We start from the raw sequence: 16807 nt of genomic DNA on the forward strand, positions 1-16807 counted from the left end.
CCTTTAGATCATCAGTGCAAATGTTAGTGCAGTAAAAAAATGCAACTGCTTTTGTAGTATTATTATGAAAATGGTTTGACCTTGCTGATTGCCTGAAAGGCCCTGCAGGGACCAACTGCAGTCTGTGGATGACTCATAGAGAACACACGTGCACACATATATACACATACACAGGGTGTTCATTGCAGCATTATATTCAGTAGAAGAAAACTGAAAATTGAATGTTTCTCAATCTGTGATTGTATGGATGTGCCATAATTTAGCCAAGTAATAGGATTCTGGGGCTGTTTGAAATACACTTGTATGGGCTGGGCCTGGTGGCTCATGCTTGTAATCCCAGCACTTTGGGAGGCCGAGGTGGGTGGATCACAAGGTCAGGAGATCGAGACCATCCTGGCTAACACGGTGAAACCCCATCTCTATTAAAAATATGAAAAATTAGCCAGGCGTGGTGGTGGGCACCTGTAGTCCCAGCTACTCAGGAGGCTGAGGCAGGAGAATTGCTTGAACCAGGGAGGCGGAGCTTGCAGTGAGCCCAGATTGTGCCACTGCACTCCAGCCTGGGTGACAGAGCAAGACTCCGTCTCAAAAAAAAGAAATACACTTGTATGGAACAATGTCCAGATATGTTTTTAAGCTAGACAAAATGAATATTGCATATAATGATGTTTAGTAAGATCCTGTGTATGTGTAAATAAACATATATGAATCATACCTATACCCATTTGTATAGTGTATGTAACCTCTGAGGGAGTGGTAGGAAGGATATTTTTACTTTTTGCATTGCACTTTCTATACTGTGGAATTTAACACATTTATCTTTAATGTTGGAGGATACATAGCTAGCTTCTTAAAAAAGAAGCTTGTCACTGGGTGAAAGAGAGTGGCTTTTAAATTGGTTGAAGTTCTTAGCTGTTATTATCAGCTGCTAATGGATTGTCTTAAACTTTTCTCCACATCCTTCCATATTACAGAATGAAAGTTTCATATTAATCTTAATAAGTAAGCAATTTATCTCTTTTAATAAATGGTAGAGTCCATTTGTAATATTTGATAACTGTAATGAACCTTGTAGGCAGCAGTTGTGGTTGTATGGAAGGAATTGTTGGTTAATAATCTACTTTTTTTTTTTAAATGAGGCGGAGTCTCGCTCTGTCACCCAGGCTGAAGTGCAGTGGCGCCATCTCGGCTCACCAAAACCTCCACCTCCTGGGTTCAAGAGATTCTCCTGCCTCAGCCTCCTGAGTAGCTAGGATTATAGGTGCCTGCTGCCATGCCCGGCTAATTTTTGTAGTTTAGTAGAGACGGGGTTTCACCATGTTGGCCAGGCTGGTTTCAAACTCTTGACCTCAGGTGATCCGCCCGCCTGAGCCTCCCAAAGTGCTGGGATTACAGGTGTGAGCCACTGCACCCAGCCAATCATCTACCTTTTTATAGGTCCTCTTACATTAGTAAGTAAACTTCAGCAGCAAAGGAGTCCTCTTGTAATTTTACATATCATTGAGCTGATGTAGTTATTGTTCTAATGGTATGGTGAGAAGTACTTATTTTTTTGCAGTCAGATAGATTTAGACCCATATCTTCTGTTAACTATTTACTACCAGTGTGATCTTATACAAATTAACATCTGAGTCTAGTTTTCTTACTGGTAAGGTAAGGATAATACCTTACTGTTCTGACAGTTATATCTGTATAATATTTAGCTCCATGCTAGATGCACGTCAGCTAGTGTTAGCTAGTATCTGTTGCTCAGTGAGTTTACCTTTCCTCTAACATACCTTCTCTCTTGTGTCTCCTTCTTTAGTTTTGTGTTGCTCCACTGTGAAGTTTCTGGTTAGCCTTTCAGAAGATATCTCTTCTAGGAAGTTTGCCATGTTTCTTTTCAGCTGAGTTAGCTGTTTACCCTTCCTGGTTATTCATCTCATCAGTATAGCACTTAACTCATGTATTTTTCTCCATTTTTTTTTAAATTGACAACATTTCAAATTTATGCTCCCCCCGCCCCGAGAATAGTATAGTGAACACATATATATATACCTTTTTTTCCAAATTCATGGATTGTTAACATTTTGCCACATTTTCTGCATTTCTGTCTCTATGTGTGTGTCTCTCATTTTTTCCTGAACCATTTGAGAATAAAATGCAGACATCATGATATTTCATCCCTACTCCCCATATTTCTGCTATGGTCATAATACCATATTGCACCTATGAAATTTAACATTGATGCAATATTATAAAATAGCCAGTCCATCTTCAGATTTCTGTAGTTGTCCTTGAAATGTCCTTTTTAGCTTTTTTTTTTTTGATTCATAATCATGCCTCTCTTGGTTTCTTTAATCCAGAATAGTTCTTATTTTTTTTCTTTTTGGTTTTTCATAACACTGACATTTTTAAAGAGCGTAGAACAATAGTTTTGTCGGTTTCACTAGCTATATCTGTCTGATTGTTTTCTCATGAATAGATCATTGTTTGTTGTTTGTTTTGTTGTATCTGTCATCAGAGTATGACTTCCTGTGAGAAAGAGACAGGCAGCTCCCAATAGCTAAGAACTGGCCAGGCACTATATTGGTTTGACCTTGGTGTTTCTTAGAGTTGGCCTGGAATTCACAATTAGGCTGTGTTGTTCTCCTATTGAACATAAACAATTTCATAGAACATGAACATTAGACAAGATCACTCCGTGTCCTTGGATGACGACAAAAACAAGACCATCCTGTAGTCATGTCTGAACACAGACAAAAACATAAACATTGTTCAAGTCACAAAAATGATCAAATATCCTCATTCTGGTTACAATGAATGACTACTGCTTCTTTATAAATCATAACCTTAGCCTTGCTTCATTTTTCCTGCTTCATAGTAAGATATATTAAAAAATCATAGAATCATAGAATTGAAAGAATCATAGAATTACCTCCACTTCCTGACAGCGTCCAATCCAGGGCAGAACCCCACTTCCTTGAACCCTTCCCTAATACAAGCCAAAGCCCTGTAAGTCCTTTCTGATACCCTCTTGGTGAAATGCCCCAGTGTTCTCAATGGTATGTATTCTTTTAGTTGTAAGAAGTAATAAATTCAGCTTGTTTAACTACAAGTGTGTTCCTGGTGCCGTTTGGCTAGAGAGAATTTAATCCAGAGAATCTTGACCTCTCTCTTTTTACTCTGTGAATGAACTTTTGATATAGTTAAGAATCATCAGCATTAAGCTTTTCTAGATAATTTCATGCTGGTCAAGGATAAGTTTTAGTTCCATGAACTAGCTTTTGATGACTAATGTGCATTTTAAAAAAGTTGTAAACGCTGCTATTTAGGAGTTCTTCTAAATAGTAAAAACAACATAGGGAAGATTCCAGAGACAGCTTATAAATCAAACAGAGAGGCTTTATTTTTAGTGATTAATGAGCTTAGTTAGAATGTTTGGATTTAATTCCCTCCCCTCCACAGCTTTTAATAAACCATTGTTGGGTGATTGGGGGTGGGATAGTGGCTTATGTATATTATACACACACAGAAATATGTAGATACACCTCAGAGATATTGCAGATTTGGTTTCAGACCATCACAATACAGTGAGTCACACAGAATATTTTGGTTTCCTAGTACATACAAAAGTTGTGTTTATACTGTACTGTAGTCTATTAAGTGTGCAGTAGCACTATGTCTTAAAAATGTACATACCTTAATTAAGAAATACTATATTGCTAAAAATGCTAATTTTCATCTGAGCCTTCAGTATGTGGTAGTCTTTTTGCTCGTGGTGGGTCTTGTCTCCATATTGATGGCTGCCAACTGATCAGGGTGGTGGTTGCTGAAAGTTGGGGTAGTTGTGGCAATTTCTTAAAATAAGACAGCAATGAGATTTGCTGTATCCATTGACTCTTCCTTTCACAAAAGATTTCTCTGTAACATGTGATGGTGTTTGATAGCATTTTACCAACAGTAGAACTTCTTTCAAAATTGGAGTCAGTCCTCTCAAATCCTGTGACTGCTTTATCAACTAAGTGTATGTGGCATTGAGAATCCTTTGTTGTCATTTCAACAGTGTTCACAGCATCTTCACCAGGAGTAGACTCCTCAAGAAACCACTTTCTTTGCTCGTCCATAAGAAGCAACACTTTGTTCATTTAACTTTTATCATGAGATTGCAGCAATTCAGTCACATCTTCAGGCTCCTCTTCCAGTTTTCATTCTCTTGCTATTTCTACCACATCTGCAGTTACTTCCTCCACTGAAGTCTTGAACCCCTCAAAGTCATCCATGAGGGTTAGAATCAACTTCTAAAATCTTATTAATGTTGGCTGGGCGTGGTGGCTCATGCCTATAATCCCAACACTTTGGGAGGGCAGGATGGGTGGATCACTTGAGGTCAGGAGTTCGAGATCAGCCTGGCAAACATGGTGAAAAATTAGCCGGACATGGTGGCACATGCCTATAATTCCAGCTACTCGGGAGGCTGAGGCAGGAGAATTGCTTGAACCCGGGAGGCAGAGGTTGCAGTGATTTGAGATTGTGCTACTGCACTCCAGCCTGGGTGACAGCATGAGACACTGTATCAAAGAAAAAAAAAAGTTGATAGTTTTACCTTCCCCCAAATGTTGTCAATGGCATCTAGGATGGTGAATCCTTTCCAGAAGGTTTTCAACTTACTTTGCTTAGATCTATGAGAGGAATCACTTGTATGTCATCTATAGCCTATGAAATATATTTCTTAAATAAATAATAAACCATTGTTGGGTAATTGGGGGTGAGGGAGTGGCTTGTATATGTTATATACACACAGAAATATATAGGTAAATAAGGAGGATTGAAAGTACAAAATTACTCCTTGATCCCATGGACTGCAGAATTGATGTTGTGTTAGCTGGCATGAAAACATCATTAATCTCCTTGTGCATCTCCCCAGAGCTTCGAGTGAACCAGATTCATTGTCAGTGAGCAATAATATTTTGAAAGGGCAGGGCGCAGTGGCTCACACCTGTAATTCCAGCACTTTGGGAGGCCAAGGTGGGTGGATCACGAGGTCAGGAGTTCAAGACCAGCCTGGCCAACATGGTGAAACCCCGTCTCTACTAGAAATACAAAAGTTAGCCAGGCATGGTGGTGTGCATCTGTAATCCTGGCTACTGAGATGGGAGAATCACTTGAACCTGGGAGGCGGAGGCTGCAGTGAGCTGAGATCGCGCCACTGCACTCCAGCCTAGGACGGAATGAGACTCTGTCTCAAAAAAATTTTTTTTGAAAGGAATCTTTTTTTCTGTGCAATAGATCTCAACAGTGGTCTTAAAATATTCGGTAGACCATGCTATTAACAGATGTACTGTCATCGAGGCTTTTTCTGTTGATCGAACACAGGCAGAGTAGATTTAGCCTAATTCTTAAAGGCCTTAGGATTTTCAGAATGGTCAGTAAGCATTGGCTTCAACTTAAAGTCACCAGCTGCATTAGCTTCTAACAGAAGAGTCAGCCTGTGCTTCCAAGTGTGGAAACCAAGCATGACTTCTCTCTAGGTATGAAAGTGTTGGAAAGCATTTTATTCCAAAAGAAGGCTGTTTTGTCTCCATTAAAAATCTGTTCTTTAGTGTAGCCATCTTTATCAATGATCTTCACTAGATCTTCTGTATAACTTGAAGCAGCCTCTACAGATCAGCCCTTGCTGCTTCACCTTGCACTTTTATGTTATGGTGATGGCTTCATTCCTTAAACCTCATGTACCAACCTCTGCTAGCTTCCAACTTTTCTTTTGCAGCTTCTTCACCTCTCTCAGCCTTCTTAGAATTAGAGAGTTAGGGCCTTGCTCTGGAGTATGCTTTGGTTTAAGGGAATGTTGGGGCTGGTTTACTTTCTCCATATCAGCAATAAGGCTGCTTCACTTTCTTATCATTCATGTGTTCACTGGAGTAACACTTTTAATTTCTTTCAATAACTTGTTTTTTGTATTCACAACTTGGCTAACTGGTGCAAGAGGCCTAACTTTCAACATTTCTTGGTTTGTGTTATGCCTTCCTTACCGAGTCTTGCTCTGTTTCTAAGGCTGGAGTGTAGTGATGCGATCATGGCTCACTGCAGTCTTGAACTTTGGGACTCAAGCAGTCCTCCCTTCTCAGCCTCCTGAATATCTGGGACTACAGGGGACTACAGGCATGCTACAGGCGTGTGCCACCATGCCCGGCTAATTTTTTTTTTTTGTAGAGACGGGGTTTCACCGTATTACTTAGGCTGGTCTCAAACTCCTGGGCTCAACTGATCAGCCTGCCTCAGCCTCTCAGAGTATTGGGATTATAGGTGTAAGTCACTGCACCTTGCCTTATTTCCAGCTTTTGATTTAAATTGAGACACGTATAACTCTTCCTTTCACTTGAACACTTAGAGGCCATTGTAGAGGTTAATTGGCGTACTTTCAATATTGTTGTGTCTCAGGGGATACAGAGGCCTGAGGAAAGGGAGATTGGATACAGCTGGTTGGTGGAGCAGTCAGAACGCACACAACATCTATCAACTAAGTTTGCGTTTTATATTCTTGTGGTTTGTGGTGCCTCAAAACAATGTTATTGTATTGCAAATGCCAGTACCAAAGATTACTGATCATAGATCACTACAACAGATATAATAATAATGAAAAAGTTTGATTGTTGATTGTGACATTTACCAAAATGTGACACAGAGACATAAAGTGAGCACATGCTGTTGGAAAAATGTTGCCACAAATCTTCAATTTGTAAAAAAATGCAGTATCTGTGGAGAGCAGTAATTGAAATTCAGTAAGATGAGGTATATAATATTGCACTGTAAACCTCGGGAAAAATTTGTTTTGCATTTTCTATGTTTACCTATAATTTTTCTACTCTGTTCACAGGAAAATAAACATTGGTACTACGAAATTCAAAGCTGTAGTAGGAGAAGCACCTGATTATGATTTATCATGTTGTTACAGCCTTTCAAGTGAAATTTTGATTATGTTGAAGGATACACAAGTAGAGAATGGTTGCAAGGTTATTGTCTGCCATTAGGATGACTGTTGAATCTTGCTGCTACTTTTTTGAAAATTTTCAAATTAGGTTGTCTTTATTAAATGTATTAGTTCTAGAAGTTATTTCATTAAAATTCATCTGTGTTTTTTCATTTATGCTATGAGTACTGTTTTTTTCTTTGTAGTAGACTTTATTTACGCAACATTTTATTGTGAAAATTTTCAAGCATATAGACAAGTTGAAAGATGTGGACAGTGACATTTTGCTATATTTTCCTTATCATACATCTTTCCATAATCTGTCTTGTTTTTATGCATTTCAGCATAAAGTGCAGATACCAGTGTCTTTCACCCATATATACTTTAACATATTGTCATTAATAAGAGTTCAATATTTGTTTACATTTTGTTTAGATAAGTTTACACACAGTTAAATGCACAAATCTTAAGTATCCCATTGGTATGTGTGACAAGCATATACCTGTATAACCCAAACCCCTATCAAGATAGGACATTACCAAAAACTAAAAGTTTGCTTCTTGTCCCTTCCCTGTCAATCCCTGCCCTCAAGCTACCCAGAAGGAACTTTTTCTACTATATATTAGTTTTGTACATCCTGGATTTTAAATGGAATCACGCTGTACAAACTTTTCATGTCTGGCTTCCCTCCTGCAGCATGTTTTTGGGATTCATCCATACTATTGTGTTCATCAGAGGTTCATTCCTTGTTATTGCTGTTTAGTTTAAATGTACCACAGTCTGTTTATCCACTGTCCTGTCAATGGGCACCTGGAATGTTTCCAGTTTGGAGCAATTTTAAGTAAATCTACAATAAACATCTTTCTATGGACATATGTTTCTCTTGGGTAAATACCTAGGAATATAATTTCTGGATCATAAGATAGGTGTATGTTTTATTTTATAAGGAACTAAGAGACTTTCCAAAAGTGCTTGTATCATTTGATATTCCCATCAACAATGTATGAAATTTCTGGCTGCTTCACACTCTTACCAACATTGGGCGTTATCAGCCTTTTTAATTTTAGCCATTCTGGGGCATGTGTAATGGTATCTTATTGTGGTTTTAACTTTCAGTTCCTGATGACTAATTGGCTAAAGATTTGTTCACATGCTTATTAGCCACTCATATATCCTTTCTTTTTGAAGTATCTGTTTACATCTTTTGACTATTTTGTGGGTGTGGGTTCTTTGTATATCTTAGACACCAGTAGTTTGATGTTTTGCAAATGTTTTCTCCCAGTCAGTTGTTTGTCTATTCATGTGTTAATGGTCTCTTAAAAATTTTATTATTATCAGGAAATGGGAAAACATTAGTTTATTTTAGATTCAGCAGGTACATGTGCAGTTTTGTTACCTGGGTATATTGTGTGGTGTTGAGATCTGGGCTTCAAATGAACTTACCACCCAAATAATGAATATAGTACCCAATAGATAGTTTCTTAACAGTTATCTCCTTCTTTCCATCCCCACTTTTGAAGTTCTCAATGTCTGTTTTGCCCATCTCTGTGTCCATGTGTACCCAGTGTTTAGCTCCCACTTATAAGTGAGAACATGTGGTATTTGGTTTTCTGTTCCTGTGTTAATTCACTTAGGATAATGGCCTCCACCTGCATCCATGTTGCTGCAAAGGACATTATTCCATTCTTTTTCACGGCCATATAGTATTCCATGGTGTATATGTACCACATTTTCTTTATCCAGTCCACTGTTGATGGGCACCTAGGTGATTCCATGTCTTTACTATCGTGAATAGCGCTATGATAAACGTGAGAATGCAGGTGTCTTTTTGGTAGAATGATTCGTTTTCCCTTGGGTATATACCCAGTAATGGGATGGCTGGGTCAAATGGTAATTTTATTTTAGTTCTTTGAGAAATCTCAAACATGCCTTCCATGAGGGCTGAACTAATTTACACTCCCACCAGCAGTTTATGAGCATTCCCTGTTCTGTGCAACCTCGCCAGCATCTGTCATTTTTTGACTTTTTAATAGCCATTCTGACTGGCATGAGGTGGTGTCTCATTATGGTTTTGATTTGCATTTTTCTAATGATCAGTGATGTTGAGCATATTTTCATGTTTGTTGGCTGCTTGTGTGTCTTCTTTTGAGAAGTGTCTGTCTGTTCATGTCCTTTGCCCACTTAATACCATTCACCATTCTTCTGTTGTTATTCTGAAGTATTTTAGGAACAAAGAAATGAGCATGTTCCTTTATCGTATTTGTTCTGATAATAGGATTCAATGTAATTGAAGCTTATTTAATGCATAACCCTTTATTTTTGGTTGTGCACTACTCTGAAAAAAATGTCTCAATTCATATCTGCTTGTCAAAGTTTAGTGGAATAGAAACAATAAATCAATAGAAGTATAAGAAGATATGCTTTTGACATTTATTCCATTGCTTAAGTGTTTTACTTTAGCTTAACGGGGAAGATGAAAGCCTCCAAATTTTTTTTTGTATTTGTTTCAGATAGAAATAAGATCTTTTTAGGGTACTATTAAATATTAAGAAGACTTCCATTAAGATTTCTCAACAAGTAGTTAATGCATTTAAAGATATTCTCAGGTAGTCTAGTGGGTCGAAGCATAAAATAATGTGTGCATTTTCTGGGTTACTGTTCTAAGCTTTTAGATGTTTACACAATTACTAATATTAATTTATAGGCACTTGAATTTACTTTTTCCTTTAAGGGATAACTATATTGGACTATAATCATAAGCACTGATTTATACTTTCTTATTTAGGCAAAATAAGGAATAATGAGCATTTAGTTGACCAGTAGATTTTTTCCTAAGATTAAATCATTTAGATTGTTTTCAAGCCAGATAATTGGTTTTACCTATTGGGGTTCTTGCAGATTTGTTTCTAGATAATATTAGTGATAGGTAAGCGAGTGGTGTCATTTTAGATTTGATATTGTTATTGGGAGGGTTGAGTTTAATTGTTGCACTTGAACTGAGAGCACTTGAACTGAGAACTAACAAAAACAAATGTGGCATAATGGATTATGTTGGGTTTGGTTATTTGTGAGAAAACTTAAGATAGAAGTCCATTTCTTCCTTATGGCAAAAGATTTGGAGGTAGCCTCAAGCGTGGCAGCTGCACAGTGATCTGGAATCCAAGCTCCTGTCTTGTTTCCCTGTCGTTTTTTAATGAGATGCAGTCTCGCTATATTGCCCAGGCTGAGTTGAACTCCTAGGCTCAAGTGATCCTTCTGGCCTCTGCCTCCTGAGAAGCTGGGATTATAGGTTTGTGCCACTGTACCCTGTTTGTGTCATTTTTAACCTTCCACTTCGTGGTTCTTCTTGAAAGGGGGAAGGGACAAAGAAGAAAGGGAGAGAGGTTGTATGTCATTTGTCTTTTAAAAAGATTTCTGGGAAGCTACAGTATAATTTGTTTATATGCTATTTGCCAGAACTTAGTTTATGTCTATGCCTAACTGCAAGCAAGCTGGCAATTACAAATTGTTTTTCCTGGGCTGTCATGTACCCGTTTGAATAAAAATTGAGGAAGAAAGCAAGAACAAATATTTGGATAGCAGTGGACAGCCTATTCCATAGTAAGTAAAGCAGTATACAGAATGTTAGGAATCCTCTAATTGACTGCTACTTGCCTGCTGACCTTTATTTGGTCCTAGGCTCTATCAAGATACTGATAAAGGTTATAGACCCTATCCTTAGAAAAATGCACCTGTGTATATATATGCATGGAATTCTGTGGGATTATTGTCTGTGGAGCCCATCCATGAACCATTGCCTAAGAGGTTGTGTATGGATCCACTGTTAAGATTTCCTGTTATAGGCTGGGTACGGTGGCTCATGCCTGCAGTACAATCCCAGCACTTTGGGAGGCCTAGATGGGAGGATCACTTGCATCCAAGAATTCGACATTAGCCTGGGCAGTGTAGTGAGACCCTCTCTCTACAAAATAATTAGCTGGCTGTGGTGGCATGTGCCTGTAGTCCCAGCTCCTTGGGAGGCTGAAGTGAGAGGATTGCTTGAGCCTGGGAGGTTGAGGCTGCAGTGAGGTTGTGATCACTCTGGGTGACAGAGTGAGACTCTGTCTCAAAAAAAAAAAAAAAAAAGATTATCTGTGATAACGTTTCACTGTAAGACATTTATTTATTTTTACATAGCTTTTAAAAGTTTTTGTTATTCACTCACACAGTCAATAAAAGTTTGCTAGCATGCTCTGTATTTTAGTCAGTATGATAGAACTTGAAGATTCAAATAACCATGATATTCTATTAAGTGTTTACTGTGTGCCTGGCATGGAACTGGGAACCTTAAGTACGTTATTTATTTCCTACATTTTAAAAATGAGGAAATAATCTGCCTAAGATTTTATAGCTAGTGAATGATAGAGGTGGTATTTGAACTCAGGTCCTTTTAGTTATCGTGAAATAGACACTTCACCATAAGCATGAGACACACTGGGCAGAGGGTATTTTAGTGGTTCAGTTTCACTTGCCAGTCATGTAGGCACTTGCCTTGCCTATATAACTAGGAATCTCTTTGTGCCTCAGTTTTCTGTTAATACTCTGCAAAGGCACTTAAAATGTTTATGTGATGATGCTACTTTTCTGACTTTGTATTTTTTTATTGCAATCAGTATGATACATGGCATATGATAAATGTCAACTGGTAATCTAATCTAAGAATACTACAAAATGATCATATTTGAAAATGTCTTATCAGCATTCAAATTGTATATATCATTTAAAAATTCTATGGAAACCACCTTTTGATCACCTTGTAAAGCAGAACTCACTGGTGCCGTATGTGTGTTCTTTTTTCTCACAAGCATGCTGTTATGTACGCTGACAGCATCACACATGGAATTTGACATAAAAAGCTTTTTGCTTCAAGCTGAGGTTTTTGACCCCACTGATAATACAGATGTTTTCATAATTTCCTCTCTTCAGCCCCTTTATAAATCAAAAAGAGTAGAAAAGGGAAAATTATATGAGTAATTACAGTATTAGATTACTATAGAAATCCATTTCACTTCTTTAAAATTCTCTTTTCAACTTTAGTTTCAAATCACCAGCTTCTTAAATGGTAACTTTCTTAAACTGACAGGCTCTAAATTATGAATGTACGATTTATTTATCAGTTGAGACATTTGTCTCTTGTTTTATCAGAAACATTTTCTTTTCTGCTGAAAGTACTGCTGATTCTAATTGTAGAGATTAGATTTGACTTCAGAAGTTTGCATAATAAGCAAAGCAAACTAAGTGATAGGCCTGCTGCTGCTTTCTGATCTGTGGACGTAAACTATCATAAACCAGTGTTTGATCATTCTTCCCTTAAGTGTTGATTCTTATTTAATTGTAGGGCGATTTGATGAAACTGTTATCGAAGAGAGAAGACAATGTGCTGAAGACCTGCTACAGTTCTCTGCCAATATTCCTGCTCTTTACAATAGTAAACAGCTTGAAGACTTTTTCAAGGTTTGGTAGTCTTTCTGAAATATTTTATATCTTATTAAATACTTTTGTAACTCGTAGTAAAGTAAAAAAATGCCACTTACTTTTGAATTTCGTTATTTACTATAAAAGTAGAAATTAATAGCTCTATAATAATGTTTATGGCTTATTTCCTATTTTTAGTATAGAAATTTATGCTTTTTTTTTTTTTTAAAGGAACTGGTTCTGCTCTGTTGCTTAGACTGTTGTTCAGTGGCCGTTGACAGGTGTGATCATGGCGTAATGTAGCCTTGAGTTCCTGGGCTCAAGCCTCCTGTTGCCTCAGACTCCTGAGTATTTTTGATGCATGGATCTTAAAAAATTGATGCAAAGAGCTTAGAGATTATTTAACTCACTCTGTCATGATTGAAATACATTAAAAAAAATGAAGCATCATGAAACCTCAGTACTTACCTTTACTTTTTGAAGTGTCTTTCAGTGGCAGATTACTCTTGGAATATAAGCCCCTGTAAGTCTGTATTAAATTTGTTATTATTATTGACTTGTATAAAGATATAACAAAAATATAAAACTGCACAGTTTTAGAGAGCAGGCCAGTGCAAATTATATTACTGGAGATCATTGGATATTAGTGTTTTAAGTTCCTAGACATGTAATGCTTTCATTTTAAGTTTTTTTTTGTTTTACCATTTTTAATAATAATTTTCTAATTTATTTTGAACTGAGTCAGTATATGTTGTCAGTTGATATCGTTGTATTTAATTACTGCATTTTCCCTGTTGCATTGAGTTAGCCTTCTAAAAAAAAAGAAATCTAAGTGATTGTGCCGTAATTGTTTTTACTTCTTTAAAATCTACTTACTTGTATAAGTTAAATTTCTTAGACTATATAAGCAGTGATATGTATGAATAGTGGGATATTTAATTTTTCTGATTTTAGTGGATCTACACAGATTATTTATTTATTTATTTTTTTCCGCCAGCGCTTCATCACCCAGGAATTTATTTTTTATGATCTGTTTCATCTACTGAAGAAAGTTCTTTTGAAAGATATTGCAAATTTACAGTAATAGAAATAATGATAGTAATAGAAGAGTTTGTAGTAACAATAACATTCCTGATGATTGACCGTGTTGCTTAATTTTTCACCATTCTGCAAATTAGGCTGAGATAATAAATGTGGTTTCTGCATATGGCCCTATGCAGATCTTTAGGATAAAGGCCAAGTCAAATTGATAGAGTATTTAGCTCTTTGCTCTTCTTTGTTATAATTGTTTCTATGTGTGAGGGAGTCTGTTTTTATGGAAAAAGGCTTTATTATTAAACAAGAATGTTGCTTTATAGAAATTGTGAAAAGCTGTCATGCAAATTACCACGTGCCATATGGCTAAAAAAAATTAGAGATTATGGAAGTCCTGTTAAAGACTTTAAACAATTTAAGTAAAAGTTACCTGTTCATTGTATTTCTTCTGTATATGGGAATTCCTGATTGTAATTGTTGCTGGAAGTCACTGGGAAATGAGACTGTCATTTTCAGAGTTTGTGAAAGATTGGACAGTTTAGGAGAAGTCAAACTAATCTTGGAAAGTATCTTAGAACTATCTGTAACAGTGTGCTAGGCAGGAACAGGATGCTGATTTGGGAATATCAGAACAGTGATATTCAGTCATTTTAAATAGAGATAATCAAGCAAGAAAAAAAAACTCATTCCATTAGCTTGAACAAAAAAAAGGTATTTATTTTTCATTTGACAAGAAGTATGAATGAGGAAGGTAGTCCAGGACTGGTATAGAGCTCAGTAATGTCATCAGTGACATAGGTTTCTGGGTTTAGGTGTGAAAGGCAAAAGGCCAAAAGAAACATGCCAATTTTTAAAAGCTTTCCCAGAAACATGATCTAGAGATAGTCCTTCTTACATCTCATTGGCCAGAACTGGATCACATGCCCATCCTTCATTTGAAAGAGTCTGGGAAGGCGACACTTAGCTTTCTAGTTCTGATCATGGATGAAGGCTGTGGGGAAGGTTTTGGGGTAGCTAATTCACAGGGTGTGCTATAGTATCATAGTCTATTTTTCTCTTTAGAGACATTGATGATGCCACATGCAAATGACCATGTAGCCACTTGCTTACATTGACTTTAAAAAATCATATACGTAAGAGTAGAATGAATAGTATAATGAACTTCTATGACCCATGGCCTGGTTTCAGAAATTATCAGTATATTGCCAAACTTGTTTTATCTACACCTTTCCATCCCATACTCTTCACTGGCTGGTTGTTTATTTATTAGTATTAGTACAGTTACTAATTGTACAATTCACTGATTTTCAGTAAATTTATAGAGTTTTGCACCTGTCACCAACATCCAATTTTATTTTTATTCTTTTTTTTTTTTGAGACAGAATCTCACTCTGTTGCCCAGGCTAGAGTACAGTGGCGTGATCTTGGCTAACTGCAACCTCTGCCTCCCGGGTTCAAGCTATTCTCTTGCCTCGGCCTCCCGAGTAGTTGGGATTACAGGTGTGTGCCACCACACCTGGCAAATTTTTGTATTTTTAGTAGAGACAGGGTTTCACCATGTTGGCCAGGCTGGTTTTGAACTCCTGACCTCAAGTGATCCGCCTGCCTCAGCCTCCCAAAGTGCTGGGATTACAGGTGTGAGCTACTGTGCCTGGCCAACATTCAATTTTAGATCATTTCCATTACCACACCTCTGTGTCTGCTTGCTATGGTGATCCCCTTTTCCATCCCCAGCCTGGGGCAACCACCTTGTTCTGTCTATAGATTTGCCTTTCCCCATCATTTCAAATACATGGAATTACACAATATATATAGCGTTTTGTTCACAACATATGTATATAGGTTTCTTTCACTTAGCATAATGCTTTTGAGCTTCATTCATGTTATGTGTCAGCATTTTGTTCTTTTATGTTGCTGAAATTTATTTCATTGTATAGATAATACCACATTTTCTTCATTCATTGACAAATTGATAGACATTTTTGGATATTTCTATGTTTTGGCTGTTATGACTAATGCTGCTGTGAATATTTGCATACAAATCTTTGTGTGGATATATGTTTTCATTTTTCTTGGGTGATTCCTGAGGAGAGGAATTGCTGGGTCTTATGGTAAGTTCATGTTTTTAAGAAACTGCCAAACTATTTTCCAAACAGAAAATAGCCAATAATGTTTGAACTTACCAGTTGTTCCACAACCTCACCAACACTTGGTATTGTCTGATTTTTTAACTGTAGCCATTCTAGCAGGTGTGCAGTGGTATTTCACCATAGTATTAATTTCAGTTTCCTAACGGCTAATGATGTTGAGCATGTTTTCCTATGCTTTTTTAATATATCTTTGGTGAAATGTCCATTAAAATCTACCCATTTTTTTGATTGGGTTGTCATTGAGTTGTAAGAGTTCTGAATATATTCTGTATAAACAGTCTTATCAGATAAGTGATCTGTAAATATTTTCTCCCCAATCTGTAGCCTTTTAGTTTTCTTAATGGTGTCATTTGAAGTGCAAAAGCTTTTAACTTTGATATGATGTATAATTTATATATATTTTTTCTTTTTTGGGTTATGCCTGTCATACCCAGGAACTTTTTGAGTATCCCAAGATCATGAAGATTTTCTTCTGTGTTTATTTTTAGAAGTTTTTTTTTAAATTTTTTTAAATTTTTTTTATTTTTTGGTATGGTATTTATTTATTTATTTTTATTATTATTATACTTTAGGTTTTAGGGTACATGTGCACAATGTGCAGGTTTGTTACATATGTATCCATGTGCCATGTTGTTTTGCTGCATCCATTAACTCGTCATTTAGCATTAGGTATATCTCCTAATGCTGTCCCTCCCCCTCCCCCCACCCCACAACAGTCCCCGGAGTGTGATGTTCCCCTTCCTGTGTCCATGAGTTCTCATTGTTCAATTCCCACCTATGAGTGAGAACATGTGGTGTTTGGTTTTTTGTCCTTGCGATAGTTTACTGAGAATGATATTTTCCAGTTTCATCCATGTCCCTACAAAGGATATGAACTCATCCTTTTTATGGCTGCATAGTATTCCATAGTGTATATGTGCCACATTTTCTTAATCCAGTCTATCGTTGTTGGACATTTGGGTTGGTTCCAATTCTTTGCTATTGTGAATAGTGCTGCAGTAAACATACGTGTGCATGTGTCTTTATAGCAGCATGATTTATAGTCCTTTGGGTATATACCCAGTAATGGGATGGCTGGGTCAAATGGTATTTCTAGTTCTAGATCCCTGAGGAATCGCCACACTGACTTCCACAATGGTTGAACTAGTTTACAGTCCCACCAACAGTGTAAAAGTGTTCCTATTTCTCCACATCCTCTCCAGCACCTGTTGTTTCCTGA

General features: G+C 37.0%; 1 protein-coding gene across 8 annotated transcripts in view; it reads left to right on the forward strand.

Annotated features, from left to right (window-relative positions):
• The window catches only part of RPS6KC1 (ribosomal protein S6 kinase C1), a 248245-nt gene that overhangs the window by 41438 nt on the left and 190000 nt on the right, over positions 1-16807 (forward strand). For all 8 annotated transcript variants that reach the window (XR_009210687.1, XR_009210686.1, XM_032137687.2 and 5 more), the window contains one exon: positions 12327-12442. Coding sequence is in view for 5 of the 8 variants with exons in the window: in XM_032137687.2 (XP_031993578.1) it covers positions 12327-12442 (116 nt within the window). In the remaining 3 variants the exon portion in view is untranslated. The remainder of the gene's footprint in view (positions 1-12326; positions 12443-16807) is intronic.

Source organism: Hylobates moloch, unplaced genomic scaffold (genome assembly GCF_009828535.3).
Source record: "Hylobates moloch isolate HMO894 unplaced genomic scaffold, HMol_V3 SCAFFOLD_18, whole genome shotgun sequence".
Lineage (NCBI taxonomy): Eukaryota > Metazoa > Chordata > Mammalia > Primates > Hylobatidae > Hylobates > Hylobates moloch.